The 23,720-nt window shown below is 38.6% G+C and overlaps 1 protein-coding gene across 2 annotated transcripts; it reads right to left on the bottom strand.

The window, feature by feature from the left end:
- Positions 1-437: 437 nt before the first annotated feature.
- Positions 438-3,233, bottom strand: LOC127442048 (C-type mannose receptor 2-like). Of its 2 annotated transcripts, XM_051699734.1 has the most exons (6): positions 3,144-3,233; positions 2,943-2,981; positions 2,474-2,851; positions 1,846-2,196; positions 1,378-1,737; positions 438-1,290 (listed from the first exon to the last, which is right to left on the bottom strand). In XM_051699734.1, the coding sequence occupies exons 2-6, from the start codon at positions 2,977-2,979 to the stop codon at positions 1,286-1,288; spliced, it is 1,131 nt and encodes a 376-aa protein (XP_051555694.1). In that variant the 5' UTR covers positions 2,980-2,981; positions 3,144-3,233; the 3' UTR covers positions 438-1,285. The 2 variants fall into 2 exon arrangements, with proteins under 2 accessions (XP_051555694.1, XP_051555684.1); XM_051699724.1 differs by lacking the exon at positions 438-1,290 and having other exon boundaries at positions 1,324-1,737.
- Between the last annotated feature and the right edge of the window lie 20,487 nt (positions 3,234-23,720).

Genomic DNA, 23,720 nt, shown 5'->3' with positions numbered 1-23,720 from the left:
TTACCTAAGAAGGAAACAAATGCATTTTGACAAAATATGTAAATATAAATATTTATAGTACAATTTCAGCATTTTCAAAATCTCAGATTAATCATGATTAACTATGAAAATTATGTAATTAATTGCTATTAAAAAATGTATTCAACTGACAGCACTAGATTTAAAATAATGTTGTGTAATTCTTACATTGAAGGAATATTGCAGGTTTAATGCAAGTCAAGCTCAAACGACAGCATTTGTGGCATAGATAGTCCTACCCTGCAGTTTGTTCATCCTCTGCCTACTGTATGTTTCTCATACAAGGCAAAATTTGCATATTTATCCAAACAATTTGCTATTCACTTTTCAAAATGCTTGAGTTTAAATTAACTGATTCTTCATTCTTTTGTGTGTTTAATAAGGACTGATAAAACTGTTTTTGATGAGTTAGCGTATTTAGATGGGTTTATTTGTGATCAGCTCCATGCACATAATGCAAAGCTTACATTTCATTAGTCAGTGAGGTTTCAGGCATGGAAAAAAAAAAAAACTCTAGACAACCAGAAAATAATCTTCAATGGGCAAATTCACATTTGCTTTGAAAGGGCCTTAAGACAGAAATACAAGTATTAACTTCCGAGCATGTGATATGCTCTTTACCATGATTTATGCCTCATCTTGCCGCATTAAAATGTCAGCGTAAGCCACCTTTTTTTTCCTTTTTTTTTTAATTTTTTTTTGAGGGGAGGTGGTGGGGGGTGGGGAGCAGTGCGACACTGCTCCATACAAAAACAATTATAATTAGGTACATGACAAGCATAAACTGAAATAATAATAATAATAATAATAATAATAATAATAATATAATAAATGCAAAAATATGACATTCTCTCTGTAATTTAAGATATTTATTTACCCATAATTCAAATGTGCTAAAGACACAAAATACCCCAAACTGAAATGAAAAATGCATAAATATTGAATAGAATATCAATACAGAAATTTTGATGAATCACGAAGTTGATCAGTGAGAGGATCTGCTGGATTTACCTGTGTGACATTTAAAGGCTTCATTGACAATACTACTTGCATAGAAATAAGATTAATATATGAATAATATATGTCCTCCCCAAATCCACAAAAAGAAAAATAGAATGTACGCACACAAGCACAAGATTTTTGATCATATAAAGTACACTTATTACACTCTAATAAACAAATACATTAAATAAAGATTAACAATAAACATCAAACACAAAGATGTGGCTCCACTGATGGTGGTAGAGATGATGAAATGCAGCTTGATTCAGTCTTGAAAAACAGAGAAAGAGAGAAAAACTGTTTTGTAAAGTAAATAGGTTTAACCATAAACAAACAAACAAACACACACTCACTCACCATAGCTGGTGCAGATGAAGTTGAGTTTGTCAGTTTGAGGAAGGCTGACCCAGCGCTGATCTCCTCCAGACTGAACTGCTCCAACTCTCACAGCATCACTGCAGTTTTCCACTCCTGTCCCGTGACCTGCAGCCCAGTTCTGATAACACAAGATCTCTCCATTCACCCAAAACCAGATGCCCAGAGTGCAGGAGTGACGTAGACCCAACCACACTTCAGCAGTGAAGGCTTTTCTAGCCACATTCATCACACGACGCTGAATCTGTTCAGAGTGAACTGACACCAGATCCACATGATTCTCTCTGCAGTATTTCAGAGCTTCATTCCAGCTCAGATTCTGTTTAACCAAAACCAGTTTATCTGGACACAAAACAGACCATAAATATAATGTAGAGTTGAGATGAATTAAAACCATGTTGCAACTATATAGTATACGTTCATTTTCTACATGGGAGAGTATCTACTCACCTTCATGACAGACAAACTGAGTTTTTATATCACACTCCCAGTCATCCCATTGTCCATGGTCTGACTTGACCCCAACCACTGCACAGTTTTCATTGCCCCCATAATTATCAGGTTTGTTTGTCATCCAGTTTCTGAATGAGGAGTCACTCTGATCTGACCACTCCCATGAGTCTCTGAACAGACCGATCCAGACTCCATCTGTTATGTGTGCATCATTCCTGATCTTCTCAATCTGTTGATTCTCAGTCTGGTTCCTCACACTGACCAGATCTGTGTGATACTTTCTGCAGTAATTCTGAGCATCTCTCCATGTCATATTTTGATGTACAGGGATGTATCCTTTACTGCTGTCTTTATAAGAAAATAAATAAATAAGTCTTGCTATTGATTTACATTCCTTAAGAGACAAATAAAATATTAAACTAATACATTAAATTATTAACTATACATAAAAACATTTATTAAAATAGTTTTCTGTTATTGGTAAAACAATTAATTAATAATTAAATAATGTATTTGTGTCATTAAAGCAACATTTACATTCATTAATAGGCAGCAAAATGTACTGTTCTAAAGATGAAGAGATTGTGTACAGCACACAATTCACACCACAGACTGCTGCACTCACCACTGTAACATATGAAAGGTAAGATATTAGCACAAGTATTATCATTCCATTCTCCAGGATTCATGTTACTACAGTCACCATCACCATTCGGTTTTCCCTGTACCCAGTTGCGATACTGTGAATTATTTCCTGTGTAGAACGCAGGGTCACCCAGAGACCATTTCCATTTATAACTGACGGTCTTCTGCAGTCCAATCCAGACATGCTGAATCTGATCATCATTCACACTCTTCAGCAGCTCTTCTATGTCGTTCTTGTTGTTGATGGTGGCAAGATCTGTGTAATCCTCTCTGCAGTTTCTCTGAGCTTCAGTCCAGGTCAGTTTCTTATTCACAAAGTGATACTGACGTGGAACACATGCAGATGAGCTGAAGACAGCTGAGAAAAGGAAAAATATTGAGACAAACTTACACAATTCACAAGGATCATACTAATCATAATAAAGAAAAACGTATACACACTCACTCACCTGAGAGAATAAGAGTGATAAATGTTTTTCGCTCCATTTCTGAGGAGATGAAGACCATTAAAATCTCAGATATGAAAGCATGAAGTTCAGAGATTAATTCATATTAAATGGACAAACTTTAATAGTCATATGAGACAAAGACAACAATAAAATGATAACAGAAAATAATTAATAAGACAATGACTATAGAAAAGGTCTTACTGGTTTAATGAAAGATCATGAGAGTTTCTCTTAATCTAGTTGTGTCTGTTTCTCTCTTAATTCCTGTGTGTCTGTGTCTCCTTCCTTCATCAGTTCATACTGATATTCTGGATCTGTTTTTCAGCTCCTCCCATCAAGTGTGTGTGCATCACTCAAAACATTGTGCTTTCCATGCTTCTTTTTTGTGTATATATTTTTTTCCCTCTATCACACAATGACTGCTTGTTAATGACAGCATTTCCCAACAGTGTGTGACGTCAGTTTACAGTATATGACTTTATATATGCATGTTGTTCTCTATTAGTATACAGTTTGTTTAAACAAATCAGAATACCTTCAGGCTTATTGATTTGAATAGGAACACTGATATTCAGTACAAAAGCACAATGGGGACACAATACAAAACAATGTACACTTTACAATACTGTTGTTACTACTCAAGATGGCTCAGGGGTATGTAGGGAGTAATATTAAAATGTAAATTAATAGTCATTGCGTGTGCCCAGGGAAACTACAGAAAAACAGTAAATAGGTTGCAATTTTCTTCAGTGCTTTATTATTATTTACAAAGTTCAAATTAAGGAGTTGGCATAAATAAATAAAAATATTGCTTAGATATGTACAATATTTACAAAACCTGGTAAATACCAAGACAAAAAAGAGGAAAGGGTATGTGGGTGTGGCCGAAACAAAGAAATAATCAAAACACCACTGTTACAATCTGATTTTACACTCTAACCTAACAACTGTACCAACTCAAGAAATTACAACGGTCAATTCAACAGCTGAAGCTCCCAGGAAGTCTGTTAAAAGTCAAAGAGAAACAGGGTTGGTAAGTAGGGATACAGATGTCACAGGAGATTATGATTAACACCGGTCTCATTTATTGGTGGATCTCTGTAGTTAGATCTCTGACAGTTAGATAGATAGCCAGAGGAAAAAGGGGAACACAGCATAACCCATAGAAAAACACAGGGATGTAACAACTTTACAAAATATAATACCAAACAATTTACAATATATAAATATTGCAATGCATTTCCAACAGAATATGATTAGGGCAGGACAAGAGAGATCTATACATGAAAGTAATAGTTCAGCCAAAAAAATAAATAAAAATACAAAAATTGTCAATTTACTCACACTTAAAGCTGCACAATTAATTGAGAAATTAATTGATTACAATAGCTGCCACAATTAAATAATTGTGAAAACTGACGATTACAGCACTCCTCCAGTACTTAAGTGTACTCCTGTTGCTTCGGTTTCTATTTAAAATGTGTTTTCACTGCAGTTAAGTATTGACCACTCACAGACATGGTGAATACACTGCAAATGAGCAATGCAACACTCTAGTTATAACTAACAAGGCATTGACATGGTGTAAATAAGTTATTTATTGTGCAGTGTAGATATTTATAATGAGAGCTTTCATGAGAGTTCAGAACACTGAGCGGAGCATCAGAAATCTTGTGCTGAACCGTAGGACTCAAACAGTGGCAGCTTCAGTCATTATAACGGAACAGTTCTGATACTGTCACGTTGCTCAAATTCAGTGTACAATGTATTCAAAACGTTCATTACAGTTTTTTATTTTTTATTTTCATTTCACGCTACTAAGTGGGCCAATGTGAATTTGAAAAAATGCTCAAGTTTTTATCACCGTCATTCCCCTTTCATCATTCTCTTCCAGAATAAGCACTGACATTACGATGCAATGTAATATAATGTCATGAATAAGTGTGTGGTATTTTGGAATCAAAACGGTGGGAAACAATTAGGCAGATGCTATTTGCACCCTGGTGCACATAATGGTATATGGTATTTACACCCAGTGCAAATAGTGGCACATATGATTTGCATCCATATTTAAATATTAACATACATTATATGGGCATTACTGCAGCGTGATTATTGTGTTTATTTAGAGTCCTACAGACACCATATACCTAACCTTAAAATTCCCTTTGAAAAAAATAACCTTGACAACAGTAACCATATTTTCACCACAATATTTTGTAGTAAAATTATATTAACCACAAAATTAACTATGCTTAATATATTACCACCATATTACTGTAGTAACACAATGATTAATTGCATTAAATCTATGGTTTCTGCCAAAAAAACATGGTTACTACAGTGGCAATGTCTCAGGGTCTGGAAAGCCTTCTCTGCTGGCCTAACATGCCAAATAAATAAATATTTTTCATCCTTTCATTCTCAATCACCTTTTTGCATGTATTTTTAATTGCTTTCCACTCTTAATCAATTTACAAACAAATAGAGAAAAACTAAAAGTTTATCCAGTCAGAATGTATTCATTGATGCTTACAAGCAAAGTGTGATAACGGTTTCACAAATCACATGCCCGAAGCAGCGTGTGAGTTTGAGCTCCACCCCCTCAGGCCTTCAGAATTTCCACAGAATCCCTCTACAGTGCAAATGAATAAGCAACTAAAGTCAGATTGTCAGATTCATCAGCCAATCAGATTGATTTATTTATTCTTGGAGGGTGTGATCTTTAGGATATGTCCCGGTCGAAGCCTTCTAGCTGGCCTTGAGTGACGCAATCACGTTTTAAGTGATGTACGTAATTCAGGAGCGAAAAGTGTAAAATCAAGCTGTCTGACGAGTCGGCAGTCATCACTGCTGGTATTGCCATTGAGAAAGAGATCCTTATGTATTTAAAAACCGGAGATGTTCTGCATGACTGTGTGATTGCTTAATTTATTAAACAGGAAAGGAGGACTGATTTTCACTTCAAGTAAATTGGTAAGTGCTTTTTGCATTGTTATAGCAACATCAGGAGTTTTCTAAGTGTAAATTAGGCTGCTTGAGAATTCAGTGTCGGATCAAGTTTTGAAAAGTACTACTGTGTTCCATTCAACTCGGAAAGTTGGATTTTACAACTTCCAACTAGGAAAAGTGCAATGGAATGCATGTTGAAGTCAGAATTACAACTTGTAGGCTCATGCAGAAATTCTCAACTCCGATTTCGTCGAGATGCAGGGGCATGATGACACACAAACATGTCCACACTCAGGGAGATATACAAAGTAAGTGATAAACATTCACTTTATGTAATATCGATACTTGAGTTTGTTTCCACATTACATAATACTAAAGCTTGTTTAAAAAACGCCTGCAGGAACAGGTGTATAAAACATTATAATCTCTTTTGATAATTGTACACCTGAAGCACAATTGCTAGCGCTGCAGCACTGTTTATCAGTTGGGTTGCTAGGAGACATCTCTAATGAGAGTCAAACCCCTGCTAAGTTAACGGGAGCATTGCAGTTCTGAATATCGGGGAATGGAAGATACCAAATAGGAATATCCCACATCCAACTTGAATGGAATGCAGCATAACCGTGTACCCTGAAGAAACAAAATTTATTGCAAGCAATATTTAAATCGCAAATATTATTAGATAGATTTTTCTAGGTATTTTAGACCTCCTTGGTAGATTCATGTGAAAAATTATGATTTTTGAATGTCTGTTCGGGAGAAGTTCATTTCACAAAACAGTCATGCTGCAGTTAAAATTAGGCTTGCTTGAGCATTAAGTGTCATTTCAAGTTCTGGCTTTCGTGTGTGGACGTGTTTTTAAAATGTCAGTTGGTATTATTAGTTAGCTGCGACATAATGTATGATGCCCAAAGGCATAGGATGTCTTATTCATTGTGAAACTGTGTTTTCTTAATGGCATGAATCACACTGAAGGCCTAGACTTTAAATGCACGGCCCACCACTGGGTTACTACAATATTACTGTATTTATTGTAATACAATAGTATTACAGTGATGCAATCCAGCACTAATGACACAGAGCTGCGGGAGTAAGATATAGGGAACGAGTGCGATCGACACACCCCGCCTCCGGATCAAACCCTTCTCTGCACTCCTCAACATTCACTATGACCAAATCACTGCAATGAAATCAACCTTTATATTAATTTTTCTTTTTTATCATAAGTAGTATTAAAGGAAATATTAAGAGTGGAAACAGGAAATTGGATGGTAAAAACAAATTGGGACAAAATGTGGAATTGAACCAGGGTCGCTAGGACAAGAGAACACATTCACACAGTCTTTACACCCACACCACTACAGCAATGCCTATTGTCTAATTTGTCATATATTTCTGTGGTTCCACCAGACTATGCTACAGTATATTTTTGAACAAATTGACCAAACGACTGAAGACGAGTGCTGATTGTCATTGATCTTATTGATCTTTCCCCTGGCTGCTTCAGTGAACAGTAGCATCTGTGTAAAGCAACAGCCAATATCTCACAACTCATGCAAATATGTCTGTGATTCAGGTCCACTTCTCTTGATGTGTGAAATATTCCCAGCAGTTTGGGAACAAAATACAGGACAAAATGGCATCCCGTATGGATTCAAAACAGAACACAATTTTGTTTGCTTAAATACGAGACAATACTGTATTATATAGGTCTGTTGGCAACCCTAGTGCCAACCCTTCTACATTATGTGGCTATTATACTTCTGGATTGTGCAATTAAATCCAGAGCTTTTACAAAGTTAGTGAAACTGTATTATTTTTTACAGCTTTTTATTTAATTCATTCAACAAAAAAATAAAAAAATAATAATAATATATATAATAATAATAATAAGAAGAATAAGAATAAGAATAATAATAAGTAAATACATTTATATTATCTCACTACTTTATCGCTAAGTCTGATTTAGAACAGGCAGAACTCTGGATTTAACAGCCTGTACCCTGCCAACATAAATGTATGTGCCCGATATGGGTAACATCCAGGCAGCATGGGTTCTAAGTGGGCATGGGCAGAAACTGGGCAAATTATGCGGGTCCCATATGGTTTCAGTAATACAGGTCCCACATAGGTTTGCACATGTTGATATACTGTATGGGACCTTCATGGGCAAAATTTTATTTGGTTTACAATCCATCTTTAAGCCCTTAAATGCTTTCAAATTGTAACATTTTGGCTAGTTATTTATTTTAAATTAGAAATAACTTTGAACAGATATTGAACAGATCCAAATTAATTATTAAATTATAAATAAAAAAAATAAAATTAAATAAAATTAAAAAAAAAAAAACACATGCAGATGTTTGTATTGTGAGGACATGTATATAATTATTTAACACCCAATATTATGTTTTTGCCGATACTGTCTTAGTTACACATTATCTAAGTACATTTGTGTTGAAATAATAAATAAAAAAAAAAAAAACAGCAGATAAATAGGCCTCACATGGGGACACTGTTGGGTAATGTTACAAGTAACTCATTAGAATACTGTGTTACTCCTTAAAAAAGCAGTTTCATTAAAAAATAAAAAATAAAAAAAATAGAAAGTAAAGCATTATGTTACTTTTGCATTATTTTTAGAGATGGAGTACTCGAGTTTGAACTCGGACTACAAAACAGAATTTAATGAACACATCTCTGTCTGCATGCAGCTGTATTAGCCCCTGAAATCATAGACATAGGCAGAGATGTTTTAAGCAAACACACACACAGACATACGCACATACACAGGCACACTCATCAGTCAACCAATACGCTTTAATGTTACTACAGAGACTACTGTATAACATCAACTTCCGAGGTGGCTGGCATGATGAAAACAAAGACTGGTACGTATCCAATGTAATAGAAACTAAACAAGGCAGTTTCACATGACACAGGACCTGACAACTGGTAAAATTGCATGTGGCAATTGTGCAGCCAAGACAGTGCTCACATTGTGGTTCATCGTGGTTAAAAACTTAACATCAAGAACTTCACTGAGTCAAGTCCCACATCATGTCTCTCACAGTTTACTAAAAACAGCATATCGAAACATAAATATAAAAAAAAAAAAAAAAAAAAAAAAAATAGTATTAATATTGGATATTAGGTCTTTCTAGGTGTAATGTATCGACACATGTAGGCTTCTGTAGTCTCTTTTGGTCTACGCAGTGTTGTCAGTTTGAACTTGTCCATAATACCTTGATGAATTAACTGTGTAACGTTTTAAATAATTGGGGGAAAAAGTGTTATTGCTAAAGCAGGCAGCAACTCTAAACAGATAAACAGCACCAATTTATTATTGATTGACTATTTTAAATGCATTGACAAGCTGCTTAAAATACATTCTTTTACAGCATTTGTCCACCATTCACAACATTCAGCCATGCACAATAAAATATTAGGATGTTTTGGGCAGTGAAATGTTTTGTTTATAATTGAATTATAGACTATAAAATACATTTATTATTCAATGACAGAGTTTGTGTATGAAGCTAAACTTCATGTTACGAGGTGAATTCAGTTGGTTATAATGTTTTTATTTTAAATGTTTATTTTATTTTTATTGTAAACCACCAGCTAACTTATGCACGTCATTTTTTAACCTGCATTTCTGACACTTCTGAAGTACAATTCTGTTAAATTTATGACTCAAAATTATTATTATTCATGTTTTTGTGGTTAAAGAAGAGCTCAATGAAATTTTATTTGATTGGTATTTAAAGATTTCCAACTGATTGCAGACCAACACAGCTGCCACTCAAGCAAATATCAATTATTATAATTTTTTATCTTCTGCGACAGCTGCTGTGAGACGCACATGTACGCATCAGGGATATAGGTACACGAGCAACATGCAGAACTGCCCTGAATTGTGCGGTTTCCCGCAAATTAACTAGAAATCATGTCCATGACGACATGGCCCTAATATTATCAGTGAGCTTTTCCAGTGTTTTTCGATGTAGCATTTGCAGTCAAATTGTGAGACGAACTAAGTAAGTGCTAATTACTACTGTGTTGACTCATTTGTATGTACTGTATTTTCCCAAATCAGTTGGCAGATAAGAGAAAAAAAAAAAAAAGAGTCAGAAACAAATCTCAGTATAGACTATCATTTCTTTTGATGGGGATAATTTTATTAATAAAATTAAATTGAATTGACAAATTGAAAATGAAGTAGAAATAAAAATTAAATTAAAATTCAAAACATAATAACCTTTGTTGTAATGGCTTACGCAGCTTTCACTTTCTTTAGTCTATGTTTGAATGGAGGGGAAAAAAGCAACAAATAATTGAAATGTCAACAGAACGCAATAAGAAGTGAGTTGAAGGACAGTTTTGTCTTCATACACCTAAAGCATATGCTTTCATTCTGAAACCACTTTGAAGTTTGTTCAGCAATCATAAAATGTATATATAAAATGCAATAGAGGTTTATATTGACAAACAGTTTTTCTTAGTTTAAAATAATCTTAAAATATTGATGTTGAGTTTATGGTTACAATTTTAATTCAGATTCATGAACAGATTCATTCGGACTCAGCTCAGACTCTGCCTATTATGGACTCAGTCTTGAGTCCAACTCTGCCCCTTTTGGACTCAGACTCGATTGTTTAAATACTCGGACTTGATTCGGACAATACTAAGGTGGACTCGAACCCAACACTAGTTATTTTTGCAGTACTTTATTTTTTCTCACTGCCACTTTTTCTTCTGCTATGCTATGCATTCCATACAAATAAGCCATGCATCACATACAAGAGATATTACAGTTCATGCTAGCTAGTGTACAACACTCTTGTCAAAACATACTAAACAAACAGATATTTAGAAAGTCTACAAAAAGTAGGTCTTCACGTCATTTATAATAAAGACTCAATAACAGGAATATGCATATTTTTTTTTTTCCATTGACATGGCAGCCAACATGAATAATGAAGAATAAACACTGTCTTACCAAATGCAACAAAGTTCCACATCTGAACCTGCATCATATTTCATCATATGCGGAGCCCATAGACAATGCCAGAGTCAACTTGAGATGTTTTTCAGAAGTCAGGATAAAATTCAGTGGGGAATGCCAACTTAACATGTTCAAGGAATAAATGAATATATTTAACTTAAGTCATCTCAGTGAAAGCTTTTTTTTTAGTTGATCCACGGAGCGTACTGCGGACAGCATGCTGCGGACAGCCTACTGCTAATGTGCAATTGTTTTTAATGTTACCAAAATGCCATAAAAAAAATGGTATGTTTCACAAATCAGATTACTTGTTTATTATACAACAACGATTTAGAATATTTTAAGAAATTAATAAATTTGTACACAAATTTGAGTACACAAACCATGTAGTATGTTGCTCGCATACTCTGATCCAGAGTCAGCTTTTCTCATCCCATTATCCTAGATATAGGGAGCTCTAACACAGAGCAGTCTGGCTGCATAAGTCTGTGAATTGGGTGAGAATTTCACCCTGTAAATCATTCAGAGGCCAGTGGAAGGCTAGTCTTATAATCCCTCTGCCTAAACACATTTACTGATTGTTTAATGCAGCGGTCATGATCGATCAAATAGGACCCTGGAAAAAAAGGTCAGTAGCAGCGTTTAATGAAAGAACTAAAGTAGCACACAAACAAAACAGGCTCAGTCCAACACAAACAGAGCACTCGATAGTGAAGATGGGGCTGAGGGATGTAGTCTGTGTCCAATGAGGCGGCCAAATAATCCCAAGATTATTTTTCTCCATTAAACAACATCTTATGGAGTTTTTTTTTTCCTTGCCACAGTCGCCTTCGGCTTGCTCACTGAGTTTCTAAATACAATTATTATTTAATTACTTATTTTTATCCACAATTTTATAAATCACACTACACAAAGATGAATCTAAGACTTTATAGATGTTACAATTTCATTTTCTGTTAATGCATGAATGTCTGTAAAGCTGCTTTGAAATGATGTGTGTTGTGAAAGGTGCTATACAAATAAAAACGACTTGACTTGAGGGAAGAGTAGATGACTGGTTTAATACAGGACACATGGATGACGGGTTGGTCTGTACCCAGGGAGGGAGGAAGTTAAAGCCGCACCACCACTGGACTTAAAACCTTGTCAATGAGTGGAAAGTTTGCAGGTAAAAGTCTTGAGAGGGTAGTCCTTGGTGGACAGACAGACCTTCTGGCCAGTAACATAATCCGGTGGGGCTGTGCATGTAAATCGGCACTAGCCTTAATGTGGTCCCTCACCTGAAGTAGAGTACTAAAAGCAGAACCTCCGGCATACCCCATGAGTGGGCACCATCCTGAGTGCTTTCTTGACCAGAGCCTCACCATCCCACGAGATTGCAGCCATCACCTGCTCAGGTGGAACGATGGACTTGGGGCTGACTGGTCGCTTGGATCCAGGAAAAATCCTTGAGAATGCATCAGGTTTGGCATTTTTGGAGTCAGGACAGTACAAGATCTTAAAATCAAACAGCACCCCCCAAAGAACTGCAAAGCAAGCCTGCCGGGAATTGAGCCTCTTAGCAGATTGTATGTACTCTTGGGTTTTGTTATCGGTCCAGACCACAAATTGGTTCTTAGCTCCCTCCAACCAGTGATGCCACTCCTCCAAGGCTAGCTTGACCAACAACACTTCCAGGTTACCAATGTCATAGTTCTGTTCAGCCTGAGAAAGACAATGAGAAAAATAGGTGCAAACACCCACCTCTGATACATCTCCTCCCACCATGAGGGGTTGATTGGGGTTGGAAAAAATCAAAAAAGGTACTGAGGTGAATAGAAAAATAAGTCTGTCAAAGGCAACCTGAGTTTTGGCTGACCACACAAACGACTTCTTGGTGGAAGTAAGATCCATCAGAGGGGCAGCAACTTGACTGTAATTCTTGATAAAATGTCTAGCAAAGTTAGCAAATCCCAAAAACCTCTGCAGGGCCTTTCGGGAATCAGGGATTGGCCAACTGGCTACAGTCTTTACCTTGCCAGGATCCACACGAATTTGCTCCGAAGAGACTACAAATCACAGAAACAGAACTGACTGTGCGTGAAACTTACACTTCTTCACCTTCACAAAGAGCTGGTTTACAAGAAGTCTCTGGAGGACCTGGTGGACATGTTGGGTGTGCTCCTGGAGAGACTGGGAGAAGATCAGTATATCATCCAGGTAAACAAAAACAAAAGCAATTAACCATGTCCCTCAGCACATCATTCACCAAGGTCTGGAAGACGGCCGGAGCAGTGGTCAAGCCTTTTGGCTTGACTAAGTATCAAAAATTAAAAGCCATCTTCCATTCATCCCTCTCCCTCATATGCACAAGGTGACTGGCATTGCGCAGGTCCAACTTTGTAAAGGTGACCACCCCTGCAACAACTCGAAGGCTGAAGACATTAAAGGTAAATGGTATCTGTTCTTGATGTTAATGTAATTCAGCCCAGTTAGTCGATGCAGGAGCGAAAAGACCCATCCTTCTCAACAAAGAAGCGACTTGCATCAGCCGGCGATGAGGAATGACGGATGAGCCCCGCTGCCAGAGACTCCTCAATGTATTTCTCCATGGTCTCCCTCTTGGGATTCCACAACAAAAACAGTCGGCCCCGTGGTGGTGAAGTACCTGGCAACAGATCCACATCTGTCATACGGGCGATGTGGAATCAATAAAGTTCCCCTCAGCCACAGACTCAAAAAAAAAAAAAAAATGGAGTAAGGACAATGTAGCATGGCCAGGAGGAGAGTACGATGGACAGGAGCTGACTTCACAGACATAGCACTCACCAGTAAGCCCCTGTCTGCGGGAGAGTGGTGGCTTTTACGGGACAATTCTTGGAAAAATGACCCAGCTTACCACCTTGGCCAGCTGACATTGCCTCTCCTTCAGGGGAAACCAAATCCGGCCAATCTACATGGGCTTTGCCTCAGATGAATCCAACAGGAGAGGCGGAGAATAAGAGGCAGAACCAGGCGAGCGGGGCAGACGATGCTGCCGACGAAGTGTCGGACAATTATCCACTCAAGCAGCGAGGCTGACAAGGTCATCAAACTGTGATGGTGATTTCAATGTGTAGATGTCATCGAGGATGTGATTGGCAAGCCCATGCAGGAAGCGGTCCCATTGCACCCCCTCATTTCAATCCCGTCGTGGCTGTAAGGGTGCAAAATTCACAGATGACAGGTAGTGTATACTCTCCTCTCCATCAATAGTGTGTGGTGTTGTGAGTGTACTGTCGCACTATAGCTGCTGTCGCATCATCCAGATGGATGCTGCACACTGATCGTGGTTGAGGAGAGTCCCCCTATATTAAGTAAAGCACTTTGAGTGCCCAGAAAAGTGCTATATAAATGTAAGGAACTATTATTATTATTATTATTATTATAGTTGAGTAGTATTCTAGATTTTATTCCTCTTTTGTCTCATAAGATATAAGAGATAAAAGATTTTTTTTAGTACTGCCCTTCAGAATCTACATAACAGGTATTAACATAAAATAGATTATGCATATAATAGTGTGTTGCCTTCTTGAGCATCAATAAATGTTTGCACCTTGTGTAATAGTTGTGTGTGAGTCCCTCAGTTGTCCAAAGTTTAAAAATATATGGATCTCTCATCATATAGAGTATAAATAGAATAAGTCTAGTCTTTCATTACTGTGACTGGATGGCCCAGTCACAGAGACTATAAGAATGGCAATTGAATGAAGGGAGTCCAACCTCTCTCAAATAAAACACTGCCATAGGTCCCTTTTTCATTCTCATACTCATGCACATGAACATCATTGGAAGCTATCCTCAAAAGGACTTGCAAGGGTGTGGTCGCTAAACCATTCGTCAGATGAGCTGTCAAGTAAATCGCAGAGTGCAGCTGTTCTTTTGCAGAGCATATTCACTGTCAATGTGAATATACTTTTCTACTGTACTTTATATTGTTTCTCTGGGAAGCAGTGCCTCAAGGCAGGTTCACATTCTTCTGCAGAGTTTAAAGCCATTATAGCTTTTTACCCTCTCCAACACATGGTGGCGTTGTGGAAGACTGGCTGGTCTTGTTACATTAAGGAGAAATCCAGGGATTAACATGGAATTGAGTGGCATATTGTGGTGAGCTAGATTGGTGTTTTTGAGTTAGGGTTACTGTCATAACAAACTGCGAGCTCACCAAGCAGCAAAGCGAAGGGGAAGGATCCCTCCTGTCCATTTGCTTGTAGATCAGTGACTCTACAAGCACATTATTATTGGACTCAAGATGGCGCCGAGTATAGCTGCTGCATTGCGAGCTCCGACACAACATAGTAGCGTTTTGTTTGTTTTGTTCACAATTCTTATGTTTTTTGTCTTGGATGTTGTCTGCCTTATTGTCTACGACAGACAAACACTTTTGGACATTGGTTCAGCAATTTCACACCGTAAACCGGACTTCACATTCCTCAATGCTGACCCGCTGTTTACAAACACACAAGCGGAGCCCTTTGTCTGGGCTGCCCGGCCACGGAAACGCAAAAGGAAAAGGGGAAACAGAGCCGGCGTTCTCATCAGAGTAAGACGCTGCGCAAATCGACCCCCGCTACCCAGTATTCTACTGGCAAATGTTCAGTCTCTGGATAACAAGCTCTGCGATCTGAGAGCGCGGATCTCTTTCCAACGAGATACAACGGACTGCTGCATTATCTGCCTTACGGAAACTTGGATGTCTGTGGAGATTCCAGACTCAGCCATTGAACCTGCGGGGTTCTCCGTGCACCGAGCGGACAGAGCGAAAGACCTCTCAGGTAAAAGCAGAGGAGGTGGTGTATGTTTTATGATCAACAAATCCTGGTGTGATCAGAGGAACGTACATTCTATCAAGTCTTTCTGCTCTCCTGATCTGGAATTTCTTATGCTTCTTTGTCGACCATTCTGGCTACCGAGGGAATACACAGCGGTCATTATCACTGCTGTGTACATCCCCCCACAAGCCGACACAGACCGGGCACTCAAGGAACTGTATGGGAGTATAAGTGAGCAGGAAACCGCGCACCCTGAGGCCACGTTCATTGTGACCGGGGACTTTAATAAAGCCAGTTTAAAATCAGTCGCACCAAAATACCACCAGCACATTAGTTTCAACACACAAGGGGACCGGGTTTTGGACCATTGCTACTCTCCCTTCCAGGATGGCTACAAATCCCTCCCCCGCACACCATTTGGCAAATCGGACCACTCTTCCATTCTGCTTCTGCCCGCTTACAGGCAGAAACTGAAACCTCAGAATGATCCAGTGCTGGTCGGACCAATCAGATTCTACGCTACAAGACTGTTTTGATCACATGGACTGGGAGATGTTCCGGTCCACCTCTGATGACGACATCGAGCTTTACGCTGATAGCGTAATGTGTTTCATCAGAACATGCGTAGAGGACATGGTTCCGACCAGAACAATACGGATCTATCCGAATCAGAAACCTTGGATTAATAGCGATGTTTGCGCGGCACTTAATGTGCGGACCTCCGCTTTTAATTCCGGGAACGCGGAGGAGCATAAACAAGCCAGTTATGCCCTCCGAAAAACTATCAGAGCAGCAAAACGCCAGTACAGGAGCAAGATTGAAGGACAGTTTAACATCACCAACTCTAGAAGCATGTGGCAGGGAATTAACATCATCACAGACTTTAAAGGGAATAAAAACTCCGCCATGAACACTGCTGCCTCTCTCCCGGATGAGCGAAATACTTTTTATGCTCGTTTCGAGGGAAATAACACCACCCTCGTGGAGAGAGCTCTCGCGGCTGAAGCTACAGAGGTTAGTTCAATCTCCGTCTCTGTAGTGGATGTAACCCGATCCTTCCGACGGGTGAATATCCGCAAAGCCGCGGGCCCAGACGGCATTCCGGGCTGCGTCATCAGAGCGTGCGCGAACCAGCTGGCTGATGTTTCTACGGACATTTTCAACCTTTCCCTCTCTTTGTCTGTAGTCCCCACATGCTTTAAAACATCCACCATTGTGCCTGTTCCAAAACAATCAAAAATAACTTGTTTAAATGACTGGCGTCCTGTTGCGCTGACTCCCATCATCAGCAAATGCTTTGAGAGACTAATCAGAGATTATATCTGCTCTGTGCTGCCTCTCTCTCTTGACCCATTGCAGTTTGCTTACTGCAACAACCACTCCACTGATGATGCCATTGCATCTACAATAAACACTGCTCTCTCCCACCTGGAAAAAAAGAACACTTATGTGAGAATGCTGTTTGTAGACTACAGCTCAGCACCATAGTGCCCTCCAAGCTAGATGAGAAACTCCGGGCTCTGGGCTTAAACAGCTCGCTGTGCAGCTGGATCCTGGACTTCCTGTCAAGTAGATGCCAGGTGGTTAGAATAGGCAGCAACATCTCCTCATCACTGACCCTCAACACTGGAGCCCCGCAGGGCTGTGTTCTCAACCCACTCTTGTATTCCCTGTACACACATGACTGTGTGGCAATACATAGCTCCAATGCCATCATCAAGTTTGCTGATGATACAACGGTGGTAGGTCTGATCACTGACAATGATGAAACAGAGAGGAGGTGCACACTCTGACACACTGGTGTCAGGAGCACAACCTCTCCTTCAATGTCAGTTAGACAAAGGAGCTTGTGGTGGACTTCAGGAGAAAAGACAGAGAACACAGTCCCATCACCATCAATGGAGCACCAGTGGAGAGAGTCAGCAGCTTCAAGTTCCTGGGTGTCCACATCACTGAGGAACTCACATGGTCCATCCACACTGAAGTCGTTGTGAAGAAGGCTCATCAGCGCCTCTTCTTCCTGAATGAACCACCACATCCTCACACGGTTCTACACCTGCACTGTAGAGAACATCCTGACTGGCTGCATCTCCGCCTGGTACGGCAATAGCACTGCCCACAACCGCAAAGCACTGCAAAGGGTGGTGCGAACTGCCAGACACATCATCGGAGGTGAGCTTCCCTCCCTCTGGGAAATATATACAAGGCGGTGTGTGAAAAAATCTCGGAGGATCATCAGAGACTCCAGCCACCCGAGCCATGGGCTGTTCTCACTGCTACCATCAGGTAGGCGGTATCGCAGCATCAGGACCCGCACCAGCCGACTTCATGATAGCTTCTTCCCCCAAGCAATCAGACTTCTGAACTCTTGATCTCCCACGATCAAATACATCAGCACTGCACTTATTACCCTTACTCTTATATTTCACACCGGACTGTCATAAATTATATTATTATTATATTATATTCTCTCTTAACAACTGACTATCAACCGACAGCTGAATGTCAATACAGTACAATACTGTACATTCTATATATACTATATATACTTTTTTATATATTTTTATTTTTTATTTTTATTGAATAATGTGTATCTATATAGTGCGTATTGTGTACTGTACAGTGTATGTTATTATTTGTATATTGTTGAGTGTAATTATGTGTACATCAGATGTTTAAATTGTGTTGTGTTAATTTGATGTTATTGTAAATTGGTACTGTCTCATCACTGTCATGACTGCTATGTTGATCGGACCTGCACCCAAGAATTTCACACACCATTGCACTTGTGTATATGGCTGTGTGACAATAAAGTGATTTGATTTGATTTTATTTGATTTTGGATCTCAACACACCACCAAAAAACACGGGCGTGTTTCCATCCTCCGATTGACATCGCCAGCAGGTGGGTGTGCCTTTAAGACCACGCCTATACAATCTAGAGGGGGTCCAATAAAATCTATGTAAAACCTTGAATTGTATGAGGCACACCCTTACATCTCTTGATGCTGACTTGAAGTTTTTTAGAATCCTAGCCCACACTCCCTCCTCCAATAACAAGTTGAAATCTTTCTCCCATAATCTCTTGGTAGAAGTTAAAGCTCTGTCCCCAGACTGTGAATTAACAGGGAGTAATACACTGATGCTTCATGACTTTTTCCAAAAGCAGTAATCACCATTCCCAGAGTATGCTACTCCCCAAAATAGTACAGAGCAGGTGGCGCAGCTGCAAATACCTATAAAACTGAGATCTGGGAATCCCAAAATTTTGAACCAAATTTTCAAAAGATCTCAACACTCCACTCTCATACTGATCACTGAGCATATTAAACTCCCTCACAATCCACTCTGACCGGCAGAAAGTGGACTTTTTAATACATAATTTGGGGTTCAGCCATATACTCAAAGCAACATTAAAATAAATGTCCGAATTAAACACTCTGGACACTTTTGTCCATACCGAGTGCAAATGCGAGATAACGGGGTGTAACTTAACTTCCACGATTAGTTGGATAGAAAGGCTTTGCAATGGCAAAATAGGGGCAAGAACTTCCTGTTCAATACAAAACCAGGGAGGGGCTCTCTCAGATGGAAGCGACCAATGAGCCAAATGTCTGAGACCGAATGCATAATAATAAAACAAAATCTTGGGTAAGCCTAGCCCACCTTTGTCAATCGGCCTATGTAACTTTTGAAATGTAATCTGGGACACTTACCATTCCAAATGAAGGACTTCACTATGCTATCAAATTGCTTGAAATAAGAGAGGGGGACATCTACAGGGAAAGATTGTTGCAGGTAGTTAATTTGGAATACAATTCATTTTAATAACATTAACTTTTCCAATCATAGATAAATATAATGAAGCCCACCTGCCCACATCGCTCGAAAATCTTTTTATTAAGGGGTCAAAATTAACTCTTAACTAAATCAGACAAATTTGCTGGGAATAAAATGCCCAAATACTTAATGCCCTTTAGGGGCCACTGGAAGGCACCTGGCTGAAAAGCCATTACTGGGCCGTATGCTGTCAGAGCCAAAGCTTCAGATTTAGACAAATTGACTCTGTATCCTGAGAACTTTAAAAATGTATTATTAATAATTCTCTGGAGGCAAGGCATAGATCTAGAGGGGTCGGAGACGAATAATAAAATATCATCTGCATAAAGCAGAAGCTTATGCACCACAACTCCCACCATCACCCCTGGAAAATCATCCTCCTTTCTTATCATGGCTGCTAATTGTTCCAGGGCAAAACAGAACAATAATGGGGAAAGAGGTCAACCCTGTCAGGTGCTCCTATCCAGAGTAAAATAATCTGAAATTAATCAATTTGTTTGTTCTGCCGCTACCGGGTGTCTATAAAGTAACTTAATCCATCCAATAAACATACTCCCAAACCCGTACATTTCCAAAATCTTAAAAAGATAATCCCATTCTACCATATCAAATGCCTTTTCAGCGTCAAGTGAGATGGCAGTGACCGGAGTCTGATCATTCACCACTGACCACATGATACTGATGAAATGTCCCCACCTGATCTATATGTGTAAGAGATGTCATAATTTTACTTAATTGATTAGCCAAAAAATTTGACAATATTTTAACATCTAGCTGGATCAGGGAAATCGGATGGTAACTCTTACACTTGTTTGGATCTTTGTCCTATTTAAGAATCAGACAGATCCGGGCTTGCGTAATGGTTAGTGAATGCTTTCCAATCTTTAATGATTCCGTATAAACTTCTAGCAAAAATGGAGCCAATTCTGTAGCATAAGATCTAACAAACTCAGCGGCAAAGCCATCTGGCCCCAGAGCCTTGCCTGTAGGCTCCTCCAAGGTTAGTTTAGGGAGTTCTAATGGTTCCACAAAGTTTCTAATATCTTCATCAGTAGACGAAAATGTGAAACTATAGAGATCAAGATAAAATTCTTTAAAAGCATTATTAATATCAATGGCTGAGGTAAAGATTTCACCACCAGCAGATTTCACTGAGGGAATAGTAGAAAAAGACCATCTCTGCTTTATAAATCTAACCAAAAGCTTCCCGGCTTTTTCCCCCGACTCAAAGTGTGACTGTCTTGCCCTGACTAGCCAAAACTCCACCTTCCTTGACAAAATAGTATTATATCTGTATTTCAATCGGGTCAATTCTCTAAGGCCATCAGGTGACATTCGGCGCTTCAACTCTGCCTCAGCACTTTTAATATTCCCTTCCAACTCCACGAGTTCTCGTGCTTTGGATTTTTTGATGAAAGAGGCATACTGTATGATCCGATCCCTAAGAACCACCTTATGTGCCTCCCAAGCCACACCCACAGAGGATACTGAGAACCAGTTGATCTCCATATAAACATTAATTTCAGCCTTTAACATTTGTTGGAATTCAGGATTTTGCAAAAGAGATAATTAATGTGCCAACTATATGATTTCTTTTTCTCCAGGGTGTGATCTGAGACTAAAATGTTTCCAATTGAGCAATCAACAACAGATGAAATGAGGGACTTAGATATAAAAAAAAAAAAAAAAAAATTATATATATATATATATATATATATATATATATTCTAGAATAAATCTTATGGACTGATGAAAAGAATGTATAGTCCCCACCAGATGGGTTCAAAAGTCTCCAAAAATCTGTAAGACCAAGATTTTTACACATCCTGTGAAGCATCAGTGTTGCTCTAGGGGGCTTACACATTTTTGCTTCACTATGATCAAGGACTGAGTTCATTAATAGATTAAATTCTCCTCCCAATATTATATCATGAGGGGTGCCAGCGGCTTGCAACATCCCTTCAAGATCTATAAAAAGCCCTGATCATCAGCATTAGGTGCCTAAATATTAGCCAAAATCAACCTTTGCCCCTGAATTTCTGCAAAAACAATAATGACTCTTCCTAATTTACCTATACTGTGTTTGAGACATTTTAATTGTAGATGTTTACTTATCAACATAATGACTCCCCTGCTCTTACTTGAGCCAGCACTAAAGAAAACATGCCCAGCCCATATCTTCCCAAATTTTTCAGCTTCCTGTGGGGAAAGATGTGTTTCATTAACAAACACTATATCATATTTCTTTCATTTAGGAAAATAAATAACCTTCCTTCTTTTTATGGGGTGCCCCAACCCATTCACATTCCACGTGCAGAGAGACAATCCACTCATATTAACATTTTACATTTTGACATATTAGAAAAAAATAGATTGTGTGTCAAAAACAAAATTATAAAGACCACATTCCAACATTAGTGCAACAATCAAACCCCGAACTTCTGCATTAACCCCGCGCACGACAGCGCCAACCGGCATCCATCCCTCTAAACTCAAACAGTCCATGCACGCCTACGAGAGCCCTCGTGACAACTATGCCATCGGATTTCTCAAGTCCGGTGTTTCTATACAAATTTTTCGAGACAGAATTACATAATAGAAGAAAATCTATAAAACAAACTCCAGTCAACAGGCAGAATAAACACAAAGAAAGTGTAGATTCATCCACATAACTGTCCCGAAGGTGTGTTCCTCCACAAAACAATCTTTGGCCGCTAGCAGAAACAGCAAAAAAAAAAAAAAAAAAAAAAAAAAAAGCCGGTCAGTTTCCTCGGGCAGTCAAACGAATGTTCAGTGAGCTGGCTGTTGCATGAGTGCAACAGATGACCTAATCCCTCCAATGTCCTGCAAAAAATGCTCCACAAAACAAACTCCAGCCAATAGGAGGCATAAGCACAAAGGACGTGCAGATTCATCCACAACACTGTCCCGAGGGAGTGTTACTACACAAAACAAACTCCAGCCGCTAGGCATAACCAACACAAAAAATAAATAAAAAGGTGATCAGTTTCCTCAGACAGTCAAGTGAATGTTCAGTGAGTCAGGCCCACTCAGCTGCAACACAAGCACCACACAAAATGTACTCATTCCATTGACTTTATGAAGGACAATGCTTGTTGGGGACATGTAAATACTTTGCAGCCACCCTTAGCAACTATTTTCAACCTGGCCGGGAACATCAGTGCAAAAGCGACCCTCCATCGATGCAAGAGTTTCTTGATGGTGTGTTACTAAACAAAACAAACTCCAGCCGCTAGGCAGAATCAGCACAAAAAGAAACAAAAAAGGTGCCCAGTTTCCTCAGATGGTCAAGTGAATGTTCAGTGAGTCAGGCCCACTCGGCTGCAATGTGAGAATCACACAATGACTTACTCATTCCATTGACTTTATGAAGGACAATGCTTGTTGGGGACAAGTAAATACTGTGCGGCCATCCTTAGCATCTGTTCTCAATTTTGTAGGGCTTTGCTGGTTGTTTAGATCAGTGTTACTATCAGAAATAATTAATAATTATTTCTTTAATTATTCATTCATATTTAAATTAATTAATTGAATCTAACTCATTAAAACCTCATATGGGGCTCCAGTAAATGTAGTGCGCTATGTTTAGGAGCAGGTTTGGTTATTAGCAATAATTAATAATCATCAAAGATAATTATTAATTATTAAAAATCAATAGAACATTGATCTGAATCAATGTTAGCTTTTTTTAATCCTTTAAATCAACAATTATCAAAGATAATCATTAATTGTTAACATCGATGAAACATTGATTAAAATTAACACTAGCTTATTGAGCCTTCAAAATCAACAATCATCAAAGATAATTATCAAAAATCAACAGAATATTAATAAGGATTAATATTGCCAGGGCACCACCCTGGAATCAGGGACTAATAACCAGATAGTATCACAGTCTCAATATTAGATTATTTTCTTAGGAAAATTGACATCCGAAGAATATTGATTTTCGGAAAAAACAGTGAATGAAGGCTTGAATCCGAGCACTGACATCCCGTCAGCATGTGACACAGATGTATGCAAAATGAACCAAAACACTTCTCTTTGAAATATAACAAAGTTTATTTATGCAGTAATATCAATTAATAATTAATAGAGTACAGTCAATAAACTTCCGACTTACAACTACAAACTAAACAGTGATATGATTAGATATGGAAACCAAAA

Source organism: Myxocyprinus asiaticus, chromosome 1 (genome assembly GCF_019703515.2).
Source record: "Myxocyprinus asiaticus isolate MX2 ecotype Aquarium Trade chromosome 1, UBuf_Myxa_2, whole genome shotgun sequence".
Lineage (NCBI taxonomy): Eukaryota > Metazoa > Chordata > Actinopteri > Cypriniformes > Catostomidae > Myxocyprinus > Myxocyprinus asiaticus.
The sequence above is the reverse complement of the archived record's forward strand: the minus strand, read 5'-3'. Positions and strand labels throughout refer to the sequence as shown.